Below are 12,662 nucleotides of genomic sequence, written 5' to 3' on the forward strand. Positions count from 1 at the left end.
CCCCCCTTTCCTTTTCCCAATCTCTCCTCCCCCCCCCAAGTCCTAGTCCAACATGGAAAGGGGGGGAGTCCTACTCCCAGGAGGAGTAGGACTCCTCCTGGCGCGCCCCTTGCCTAGCCGCACCTCCTCCCCCTTGCTCCTTTATATACAGGGGCAGGGGGGGCACCCCAGAGACACAACAGTTGATCATTGATCTCTTAACCGTGTGCAGTGCCCCCCTCCACCGTAGTCCTCGATAATATTGTAGCGGTGCTTAGGTGAAGCCTGGCGACAGTAGAACATCAAGATCGTCACCACGCCGTCGTGCTGACGGAACTCTTCCCCGACATTCTGCTGGATCGGAGTCCGGGGATCGTCATCGAGCTAAACGTGTGCTAGAACTCGGAGGTGCCGTAGTTTCGGTGCTTGATCGGTCGGGCTGTGAAGACGTACGACTACATCAACCACGTTGAGCTAACGCTTCCGCTTTCGGTCTACGAGGGTACGTGGACAACACTCTCCCCTCTCGTTGCTATGCATCACCATGATCTTGCGTGTGCGTAGGAAAATTTTGAAATTACTACGTTCCCCAACATCCGGGAGCTCACCTCCATTAAGAAAGTCCAAAACTGCTGGTACAACGTCATCTTTCAACAAATTCCAATGGCGTTGAAAAAACCCAACAGTAAACCCATCCACCCCTGGTGACTTTGACGGCGCCATTTGAAACAGAGCGACTTTAATCTCTTCCTCAGTATACGGTTTCTGCAGCTCCTGATTCATAGTGTCCGTAACACGATTAGGAACAAAGTCCAGTAATTCATCCATTTGCTGGAATCCCTGCGATGTGTACAGAGCTTGGTAAAAAGCCTGAACTTCAGCTCGATCCTCTTCCACATCTGCACACTTTGAGCCGTCTGCCCTCTCAAGACGCTCGATTTTATTCATACGCTTCCGTTGAGCAGCTTGGGCCTGAAAATAGCCTGTATTTCTATCACCCTCACGGAGCCATGAGACTCGAGATCTCTGCCTGACCCAAATCTCTTCTTGTTTTAGAGCCAGCCGCAGCTGTTTTGTAACTGCTCGCTCTTCCTTCGTCGGTCCCCTGCCAACGGATTGGGCCCTGAGGCGAACAAGTTTCTCACGCAATTTACGAACTTTTCGCGACAAGGACCCAAACTCCCGCGCCCCCCACGCCGACAAGTTTCCTTGCAGCGCGTTGAGAGCTTGAGCAATGCCCTGTAAACCCTGGCCTCCCGCACCTCGCTGCCAATTGTCAATGACCAACTTATCATAGTCGACGTGCGTCTGCCAAACATCCTCGTACCTGAAGGGCTTCGGCCCTCTAGGAACTGACGAAACAGAATGCTCACAGACATCCACAAAGACAAAGATGTGGTCTAACTCCATTGCAACAATATGACGAACCTTGATATATTCAAACATATTTATGAAAGATAGATTTCCAAAGGCCCTATCAAGCCGCGCTTTCACATTCGCTCTTCCCGATTGCCTATTATCCCAAGTATACTCCACCCCCGACCATCCAAGATCCGTGAGTGAGCAATGATCCGTCACTTCCCGAAATGCCCGCATCTGCCATTCCGAGCGTAGTGACACAGAAAAGTGTTTTGAGCCAAATAAGGTTTCATTGAAATCACCAATGCACATCCAAGCCTCATGTTGGATCTCAAACAATGTCCTCAAAAAATGCCAACTATGATGCATGTCCTCAGTTTGTGGCGCTCCATAGAACCCTGTCACTCGCCAAGTCCTCCCACCATCACCCTTTCACCTAATCATAACATCAATATGACAGGAACTATAATTCTTTAGCTCAACGTCAAAGTCTTGAGACCAAAACAAGCCGATCCCACCACTGAGACCCACGCTATCTACTGCGAAACAACCCGCAAAACCAAGGTGGCTCTGTAGTCTTTCCACTCTTACTGCCGAAATTTTGGTCTCCATCAGAAACAGAAGACCGGGACCTTCTTGCTTCACAATGCTGTGAAGCTCACCAACTGCCCCGGGGTTCCCAAGCCCCCGGCAGTTCCAGCTGAGGCAACTCATTGTCCCCGGCAGGGCTGACTCGCAGCCGCTGCCGAACTATCCGAATTTGTTGGTGTTGGTTTCTTCTTTTTTGGTCCCCTGATCTCACCATCCCTAGAGTCGGAACCTCTCTCTGAAAGTTGTCCGCTAACTGAACCCTTTGGATCAGCATCCTCATCTGCTACATGTTCAGAGTTCATTAACAGCGGCATCTCAACTTTCCGGTACACCTGTTTGCAGGGGCGTAGCTATAGGGTGGCCAGGGTGGGCCGCGGCCCACCCTGGGATTTTTTATCAGCCTATATATACCTATGGATTTTTTGCCGGGCCAGAGAAAAAATGGCCCAATATCACTTACCTGTTGGCCCTCGTCCAGATCGAGCCGAGGACTACATCGAGCAGAACCAGGCAACCAGTCGCCTCCTGCCCTTGTCCCGACTCCCGAGTCCCGATGCCGGACGCCCTCGCCATCGCCAGCTCGCCGCCCTCACTGGTCGCTGGCCGGAGCCCAACCGCCGAGGATGATCCCTGCTTCCTTTCCCTCCCCACCTGCGAGTTGTGTGCACGTGCGCTCTGCCCTACACGGTTGCAGCGCTGCTCCCCTATCTCCGCCCGCTTGACGCCCCTGCAAAGCCGGGGGCGGCCGCCCAGTGCCCCGGTGCCCAAGTCCGGCGGCAGCAACATAGTCTTTTTTGAACTTCCCAATTTCTGATTTAAGGTATGAACTACCCAATTTCTGATTTAGGTTTTTATGTGCTATGCTACCAGTAGATGAACCTAACACATGCATAATTTTGCTCATCATTTTTTACCCCAAATAGCTTTAATTGAAAATATTAGTGTGTTTCCAAGACAATATTGATCTATTTCTATGTGATATTGGTAATTACTTAGAACAAAAAAATTTCTAAGATCCATATGGTCTTAGAACACAATAAAATTTTGCACATATTAGAAATTTTAGTGTGGTTCTAAGCCCATATTGATCTATTTCTAAGACAAAAAGCTTTAATTGAAACAGTGTCATATTTCTTATCAAAAAAAATTGTGGGGTTGGGGGGCGGACCACCCTGTTCTCAATTGCTAGCTCCGCCACTGCCTGTTTGGGACCATGAGGTCCTCCCTTCCTCTTATTTTGATAATCTATAGATTTTACCGGAGAGTTAACCTCCGTCCCTTTTTCTGCAGCCGACGTGGAGTTGCGAGTTTCAGCTCTGTTATCATGTGTTCTTGTCTGCTCCCTCGACGAACTTTCACTCGAGGTTGTTTTCCTCCACTCTTCAGGGGCACGCAAACCCTTCCCAAACGGCAGATTGCCATTTGCATCTCTGACACCCGGCGTTGGACAATGAAGATCTGAATGGCCCAGCCGTCCACACGAGAAACAGAAATGAGGGACATTCTCGTATTGTATGTCATACGGGTCCATACACTTTCTCCTCTTTGATTCAATCAAAATCCATCTCCTCAAGGGTTTATCAACATCAATAGTCACTCTTGCCCTTAGGTATCCTGCTGCCTGATCAAACTGCACCGAAGTAGCCTGTCGATCAATTTGCTTTGCAATCTCCGCTCTCCATTTGTTCCTCAGATTAAAGGGGAGATTAATAACCCTAGCCCACAACTGGAGCTTGTCAAACCTCAACTCCGATGGCCTCATGCATTCATCAAACTCCGAAAGAATCATTGCATTTTTACTCACATGCCAATGGGCTCCTTCCCACACATGATCTCTATCTCTCTGTATCGCAAATTCAGCCACAAAGATGTTTTCCCCAACAGGATTAAAGAGCAGCCCTTTTGGGTTGCCCCATGCCGGATGAAGTGCATTGGAGATAGTTTGGAGATGGAGAGTGTTTCGGTGAAGGACCTTCCCAGCCAACATCCACTTCTCCCCGACTTCTTCCTCACGATCGTCGAGCACCAGCGGCGTAGCCTCCTCTTCTGAGATCTCCAGTTTTCCCATGGCCTCCGCTAACTTTGCCCTAGCCGCCCCTGGCGACACAGGCCTTTCCTCCCTGCTGCGATCCGTGGACGCTGACATCCCTCGATCAAATCACCGTCGCCCCGCCGATGGAGATCGGCGTGCGCCGCCAGGATCCACCCTCAAACCCTAATCGCCTCTAAACAAGAGCTCCAGGTTTTTCGGAGGAAAACTTTTCCTTATTGATTCATTAGATACATTCATTTTGTCCTATCTATTCCCTTCGTTTTAAATTACTTGTCACAGGTATGGATGTATCTAAATGAGTAATTTGAAACGGAGGAGTAAAAATATTTCGGTACGAAGGAAGTAGTCAAGGGTCAAATAAAAAAAAGTCTAGCATCTAGTGTGGCAGTAGGCAGTAGCACACACTTCGAAAGACGACAGCAACAGTAAAGCGATCGATTTGTACTACACACGCGCCATGTGCAGGCGTGAGCCGAGAACGAGCAGCAGCCATGTGGCCTCCCTTCCTAGAAAAGACATGTGCAGATGTGATTTCTCTCGATCGGTCAAAATCCTTCCGGAAAGGAGCTGCGCCGCTTTGCAATGCAGGCCCAGGCCCACGGCCACACATGCCCAGCCCGTGCCAGGATCAAACGCCCGTTTCGGACCAGAAACGAGCAAAGCGAAAACGAAAGGCCGCACGGTGACGAACAGATCTCTGGTCCATTTTTTTCTTCTCCTTTTCTCGTCAAATGGAAGTAATTCTGATGGTACAAGATGAGGTCAATCTACACTAGTGGAACTAAACGCAGGACTCTTTTTTTCCCTTCCTTTTTTCTACCTTTGCTAGAACCTAAAACAGGCCCTTAAACCCACACGGCAAGTGGTCTGCTTCTCAACACATTAGCAATAGAACTGGATATTAGATGACGACGACAACAACAGAAGAAACAAGAACAGGAAGAAAAATGATTGGAACACTCCCTCCTCCTGGCTGAAAAATAGACAAGGAGTGTAGCATGGGGAATTCTCTACCAGCCATGATATGCCTCAGAACCTTTTTTTTCCCGGTCATTGAAAACATTTCTCACGGGAAGACAGCTCCAAGGCTCTTGTTCTCCGCTTGACCGACCAACGGAGAGGAGCTTCCAGGATGATTGACCATCTATCAGTGCTCCGCGCAGCAATTTATTGTCGCTCGATTTGGATGTAGCTTCCGTCCAGATGCGCCCATCCTGTCATCAGCCTGCCGCGGCGACGCTGCTCGTCTGCTCCTCGCTTCTCTTGCCTGTATCATCAAGCATCGCGGCGGTGACCTTGTTGCTCTGTTCCTCGCTTCTGTTTGATGCATCAAGATCTGCTGCAACACCATTGCTCCCCTCACTTGTCTTGGCTGTATCAACATCTGCTGCAACCACTTTGCTCTGCTCACTTGTCTTGGTTGTATCAAGATCTGCCGCATCCACGTTGCTCTGCTTCTGACCTGTCTTGGCTGTATCAACATCTGCCGGATCCACATTGATCTGCTTCTGACTTGTCTTGGCTGTATCAACATCTGTTGTAACATCGTTGCTCTGCTCCTCGTTTCTCTTGGCATTATGATGCTCTACGTTACATGCAGATTGAGCTTGCTTTTCAGACTCTGACGGTTTCTCATCCTTCGGCTGAAAAGATAACTTAAATCAAACGACGTTGTAAAATTGTGACCCTCTATCATCGATCATGAACAAAGAATCATATTATCATCAATTTATGGTCATTCAACAGGTAAATCTAGTTATTTTAAGTCCAGAAATACGACAAACTAAAACTGGGTATCCTTTCCTGTTATTATTAGGCTTTCCATGATACCACAAAGTGAAAGTGCAAATGGCAAACGGGCATATCACTATACGGAGGTAATAAGATTTATCAAAGCGTGCGTTTAATAACAAGACACACACTGCCTTGACAAAGTAAATGCAGCAGTTCGCTATATACCGTGAGGTGATCCAATGATGTAGTAAGCGGCTTGCCTCTTCTGTCCTGCATTACTTTCTGCCTATTCTCATAGAAGTCAAAGTCATCCAATATTGACGTTTTGCATGAAAAGTTCTTGAAAATGTTCAGCATCTCTGCACCTTGTAGGAACTTGACCTGGGATTCAGTCGTCCAGTTATGAGTCCAAACTTATAAAATAAAATATCAGTAATAAAGTGTGAGTAATGCATAGTGGGCATAAGAGAATATCCAGAATAAAATTAAACATTATCTGATCATTAAAAGAATGCACCAGAGAGAAGCATGGACAATAACTTAAAAAGCTGCACTTGTTGTAATGTTACCAGCATTCTATTTCCATGACAAAGAACATGAGGAATCAAGTGAAGGTGGTAAGGAAATAGGTTAACAATTTTGTAAGTAGGTGAAACATTCATTACAAATTAAGTCATTTGTTGCACAGTGCGCAAATAGGATTGTATGTTCTCCAGCAAGAAGAATGACGGGGGAAAACAAAATGAAACTTATGTACCAACAAATTTATTCGGATGTTTTCAAGATAATTGACCAACAGAGATCTAAATTCTAGCTCTGATAATACCGGGATTCTCTAGTTAGATGGTGGAAGCAATACCTCTTGAGTGTCCCTGCTGTTTGTAACAGGCTTGTTCTCATTATTCTCCAATATTATGTGTCGAAATTGAGGATTAGGCACATCCTTGATAATGTGCCATTTTACTGGGAAGAATCCATTCCACTTGTCCTGTTGCCAGAAGTTCATACTCTTGTTGAAATCTACTGGGCCAAGCATCTCAGCCACACCACAGAACTGACCACTAGCATTAACCTGGTCATTATAGTATAACAGTTAATAGAGCAAACAACCACAAATTTATCTAATACCAATATAAAAAGACCCAAAGGGGCAGATCCAATTAATCTCGACCATCAAATCATGTCAATCCAACGACCTAGACTGCTTCAATGTCAAGCGCTCAACATGTTTAGCGTGCAGTTAATTTCATGCCAAAAATAGTGCTAATCACATAATAACACGCAAATAATATCCTACTTAATATCCACATGCACTTAATATACTTCCAAATTAACGTGCATTGCACGTACACATTGACTAGTCATAATGAAACAAGCATCTCAGCCACACCACAGAACTGACTACTATTTTCTACTATATGTATAATGCTCAAAAAAAATATAATGACCTGGAAATACTTTTTGAGACAAATCTACAAATATGATTTCTAAATTTTCCAAACAAAATATTTAAAACAATATTGACGGTCAAATCTATAAAATTGACTGAAGTTATGTCCAAGATGTAACTTTTTCGTGAACTGGAGGAAGTAGGTGGAATGAAAAAACGAGACAAAGAGCCTAATTCAATGAACCAGAGAAACAAAATAATCAAATTGGATGCACTCGCACATCATTATCACAAATATAAACAAAGCAGCATGTCTTACCGAGGCACACTAAATATAAAACTTACGTACTCAATAATAGTCAGATACAACAAAAACAAAGAAAAAAATGATTGAATATCACACTACTCTGATGATATTCAGGATAAAATGCTTGAGGAATAAGTACTTACAGAAAAGAAGAGGAAAACAGGGCATTTGGTTCCTTTTCCTGCCATTCTTTCTTGTGCAATTTTATAGGCATTGTCAAGCCTTTTGTTTCCATTAGGAGTACTTGCCCAAACATTGTACTTGATACTCTTGTGAATATCATCTTCACTATAAGATTTAATCACGAAGAATAAAGCTTGCTCATACTTCGTAACAAAATCAGGAAGATTATATGAATCTCTTCTTACTGCAACAAGTGAAGGTATGTCATCGTTAACCTCTTGTACACCCGACAAGCCAAAACGATCTGCTCCTGGGCTCAAACTGTTTTTTGAGTCATCGTTGGGTTTATCTGATACGTCACGGTCACCAAATTCATTTAGCTTGCTCCTGGCCTTCAGCTTCTCATTCCCGTTGCAGTTTCTACCACTTTCATTCAAATTAATGCCTTTACTTTGATAAAAGCTTCCTTTCCCTTGGTTAGTATGCGCCACAAACTTGCTAGACGGAAGATGCCCTTTTGTTATGGAAGCACCAGATACCTAGCATAACAAAAAGCATATAAACTTATAAGTTTCCTACTTTATGCTCAGAAGAGTAGTTTGTCCTGTTTTACAGGAATTTTTCAGTACCTTATTTGCAAACTTTGATGATGGATGGTTATTGGCGGAGGTTGGCACTGTGTCTACAGCTGATGATGATCCTTTGGTGGTACCTGATGCATACTTTGTGCTGCGTGAAGCTTTTGAAGATGGAACAGCATGCTTATTGGAAGGGTAGTTTGATCTTGTAGGGTAGTTCGTTTGGTGCACACCAACAGGATGTCCCTGAACCCCATCCAGAAGAACATAAGGGTCCCATGTGTATGCGGGGACTAGCTCAGGTCCGTAAGCAATTGGTTGAGCATACATGCCAGGTGTAGAAGGGTCCTGCACTGGAACCACAGCGGAGTAATATGGCTCTTTGCTGACATACTGACCATCCACGCCATTTCCAGGAACGACTGGACTATAAGCAGTATATCCATTTTCGTAACCCGGAACATAACACAAATAAGATCCATTCTCAGCTTGAACCACCTGAAACAGATTACAAAACAGGTATAAGCTCAGTTCTATAGTGATATGTCAGCCTCCACAGCTGTATCTTCAAGAAGCAGTTCACTCTAAAATTGATTAGACTCGGTAATAACTTAATAGGGAACAAAACAAAACAAAACAGTGCAATGCAAAAGTCAACTGTTAAATCGAGTACTCTGAAGTCTGCACAGCCCTTTTGTAATTGGCTCTTCATCATTTAAGATCTCAATCAAACTAAATTAGCTACAGTGCTTGACCGCAATTCTTTGTACAGCATGGAATAGTAAAAGCATCCCCTGAATAGACATTCCATTCACCGGCAACCATTTAAATTTGTTTATCTCAATCACCAGAATAAGTTAATCATCTGTTCATGACAGCATATTGTGTGGTGACAACTAAAGCAAAAAAGAAAAGGTATACATTTTTTGTAAAGGTTTGCAAAGAATATTGTTGGCATGAAGATACTAATGGAAGAATAAAAGAGTGATATTAACAACCAAAGCTGATACTTTCCCCAACATTGCAAAGGAAAGGCAAGGAAAAGATGGTTGCAAATAAGTGCAAAGCTAGCTGGTACCACCATACCACCATAGATGCACTAAGTGCGGCATTTTTTGGTTTTATTTACACAGGACCACTTGTGACTACTGTAGGGAAGGCATATAACATGATTGATAAAGTACACTGTTTGATAACTTACTGTCGGTTGCATCTCCAGTCCATTCGATCCAGCATAGTAGCTATTCTCATCCCATCCTCCAAATGAGCCTAGAATAATGATCAAACCATCAAACTGAAAGAACAGTACCTCTGTTTTCAGGACTTCAGATCATAGTACTGATCTATTCTACCCACCTGGATAATAGTACCCGTAGTAACACATCCCTTGGTCCCCCATATAAGTTACTTGGTTCATCTCAGCATCCTTGGCAGCAGTACTAGCTGCATCTGCCGAGGAAATGCATGATATTGCATCCGAAGAACTCACGTCTTTTGCAGCAGGCTGCAAAGATTGGGCACGAAAGGAATCAGCAAGTACACGATAGATATAGCCCAACCAACCAAACAAGGAACAATTCCTTGTACGCTAAGATAAGCAAGGACTATACTATATGTCTCGAGAAATTAGAATCTTACCAAGTTGCCGTTGCTTGCCTTCGTGCTAGCATCAATCGTCAAGTTGTCTACTGCCTCTTCTATAGCTGGAAGATACAAAAGTCAAGGCTTGCAAACAGAATATATGCTTGAAAGGCCATCGTCCATGAGTGAGAATAAAATAAGCCAGCAAGCCCAGATTGATGGATTAAAATGTCCTTAGTCCAATAATGCACAATAATTGCGTTTAGTGAGCTCATCAAATCAGAAGATCTACAGCGATCATCTGATCAAGTGCAAGAGACCATTACTTGAACAAGTTCATGGCTCGCAAACAGCATGCAGCAACAGATCAATAAGGGCATACAGCAACCGTATCCGTAAGTACACAAACCATATTATTGGTGTAGCTGTCAAGTTGGCTCAGCTCTCGCCATCTTTGAAAATCCGACATGTGAGGGATACCTAACAATTCTAATTCTGAATATAAAACAACAGAGACCTGCCATGGTATGGTAGGACGGCAAAACTCAATTATGTCAATAGTAGATTGAACTGGGTCGAACTTTCCATGAAAAATGCTACGCACCCACGATTTATTTATTTTGAAACCGCGATCTGAAGGAGCACGCATGGATCAAAAAGTCCCTTAAAGCAAGATCAGAGCAAAAGCTTTCCCAATGCTTTAGATTAAACAACCATAAAGAAGTATGGTAAATCAGGTTGAGCACACACGCCTGTCGATGAAACAAAAAAGCAAAAACACTGGTACCAAACTGAACAAATACACACACAAAAAAGAAACAAAAAAATCCAGAATTTTGATCAAATACAGCGGTGTCCCTGACGGATCATCAAAGAGAAGCAACGGAGTTGGATGGCAATGGAATCACCCAGCTCACCACCAGCACTGGAATGGTTAGAAAATGAAAACAATTTCAGAGCACGGACAAACCCCATTGATCCAAGAAGAAAGACAAGCCCGGGATCATGCATCAGATCCAGCTCCGGATGGATGGGCAAGGAGCAAAGGATACGCTTGCGGGCGAGCGCGGTGTTGGGCTTGGGCTCCATGAGGCCGCACCAGAGGTCGCCGCAGAAGAAGCCGGGGCTACGCGTGTCCTCCAGTTCGACCGAGGATTGGGCCCGGAGCAGGGACTCGCCGGAACCCTAGGCCGCTCCGGCCGCCTCCGCCGGAGGACAAAAAGGAGCGGCGTCGGCGAGGCCGCGGGCGGTATAGGGCGGGCGGCGCGGCCACGTGTGGGCGATCGGACGGCTGGGAGGGAAGGAAGGAAGGTGGGCGCGTGCGTTGTGGGGGCGGAGCAGCGAAGCGACGCGGCCGAAGCGGGCTCCTGAAATCTAGCGGGGGGCAAGGCAGCCGCTCCGCCTGTTGCGGCCGAATATTTGTAGCCTTTCAGCACTATACATTTCACCTTTTTCTCTTGTGAGATGAGATGAGATGAGATGAGATGGGCTCGAAAGTTAATCATGGCATTCCACATCTGTAGAATTTCTACATGCATATGTTATTGTGAATATAATAAAGAAAAAAATGAGAGACGGCGTAACATGTGGTACGGGCAGTTTTTTTTGGAAGAAAAAGGGAAGCAAAATATTGGTGGTTGCCATTAACAACACGAAGGTACGGACGCCCATGAAAACGTGCCGTCAACTAACTATGATCTGATGAAAGCTACTGCCATCGCTCGGTTGTCAGCGGCGTAAACCCTGTGCTTTTCTTGATCCTAGCAAGTCAAGGTGGCGTGTGGTTTTTTTAATTTTTTGAAAGCAATCGACGAGAAACTACATCCAACCAACATGAGCATCGAACGGTGTGCTCGCGCGGTCTACCACTAGATGTGTTTCGATAGATCAACAGATGCGTGACGATGGCCTGATGGTGGGCATGAATGCCGGCCAAGATGAGGAATATCGGACTCTAAAAAAGAAGTTCGGGGCATATTTTGGGCCTGGAAAAAAGAGGCGAAGAATATATGTGGTCCATATCACGATCGGTACTAGAAATTTTATCGTTTCCTGGCGTGGGTGCTCCCGGGCACCTGACCGCGCAGGGGAGAAATGAGGCAAAACAAGCCGTGAGACTACTCATACTCATAGTGGAGAGTATCATATGCTAGTAACATGTGTATGATAATAGTGTATGATACTATCTCCATAGTGCATAGTATTATAAACTAGTATCATAGATGATCATATTTATTGCCATGCATGACACAAAGTAGCATAGTATTTAACATGATACGGTATCTACCTATGTTACTCTAACACTCTCTCTCTTCTTTAATTATGTGCCACATAAGCATGTTTGGTAGTCCCAAGTGCATGTTACCACTTATGTTACCCCCACTATGGGCAGCCTGAGCCCAGCAACGCCCGGTGAAACTGCCAGGCGGAGAGAATTCGGTCGGTGTCAAGCGACAGGCGGGCGGGCGGCCGGCGGTGCAATTTGCGCGCCGTGCGGCACGCAAGAGGCGAGCCACGACAGTTGGCCTTTGGCATCAGGAGAGGATGCACCGTGTTATACACGAAGGTAACCTTGTAAGGCCTTGCATAATGCTAGGTGCTTATAAAAATAAATCGATTTTTTTTAATCACCGATGCTTATTTCTACAGGTAGACGTTCAATTAGACGGCTCTTTTATAGAAATAGGTACCGGTGCTTAAAAAAGATTGGTTTATTTCTTCAACTATCTCTCGCAAGGACCTTGCATTATACAGGGCTTAAGGGGTTCGGCTCCTTTGCAGTACAGCTATTATTGTACGCGTACTATAGGAGGCCAATCAGCTATCCATTTTAATCTGACGCTTCTCGGCTGCCAGACTGGGATCGTCCCCACGTCGTCCTCTTCCATGTGCTCGTCAAGCTCGGCCCCTCGTCCTCTTCGTCCCCGGCGAGCCCAATTCGATGCTCATGTATCAGCTTCCGCACCA

General features: G+C 45.3%; 1 protein-coding gene and 1 pseudogene across 1 annotated transcript; both read right to left on the reverse strand.

The window, feature by feature from the left end:
• LOC123056963 (uncharacterized) overlaps positions 1-3,997 on the reverse strand; it is a 28,179-nt pseudogene extending 24,182 nt beyond the window's left edge.
• A 668-nt stretch (positions 3,998-4,665) lies between these two features.
• LOC123061877 (YTH domain-containing protein ECT4) lies at positions 4,666-11,098 on the reverse strand. Its single transcript, XM_044485158.1, has 9 exons — positions 10,748-11,098; positions 9,753-9,817; positions 9,471-9,618; positions 9,316-9,383; positions 8,166-8,612; positions 7,557-8,075; positions 6,576-6,788; positions 5,942-6,097; positions 4,666-5,625 (listed from the first exon to the last, which is right to left on the reverse strand). Exons 1-9 carry the CDS (start codon positions 10,782-10,784, stop codon positions 5,203-5,205), a joined length of 2,076 nt encoding a protein of 691 aa, XP_044341093.1. The 5' UTR covers positions 10,785-11,098; the 3' UTR covers positions 4,666-5,202.
• Between the last annotated feature and the right edge of the window lie 1,564 nt (positions 11,099-12,662).

Source organism: Triticum aestivum, chromosome 3A, assembly GCF_018294505.1.
Source record: "Triticum aestivum cultivar Chinese Spring chromosome 3A, IWGSC CS RefSeq v2.1, whole genome shotgun sequence".
NCBI classification, from domain to species: domain Eukaryota; kingdom Viridiplantae; phylum Streptophyta; class Magnoliopsida; order Poales; family Poaceae; genus Triticum; species Triticum aestivum.

Coding starts and splice junctions, on each gene's coding strand:
- LOC123061877 (XM_044485158.1), bottom strand. CDS start 10,784: ATGGAGCCCAAGCCCAACACCGCGCTCGCCCGCAAGC. Junction 9,619..9,752: donor AGGCAAGCAACGGCAACTTG/GTAAGATTCTAA, acceptor CAATCTTTGCAG/CCTGCTGCAAAAGACGTGAG. Junction 6,098..6,575: donor ACAGCAGGGACACTCAAGAG/GTATTGCTTCCA, acceptor ACTGAATCCCAG/GTCAAGTTCCTACAAGGTGC.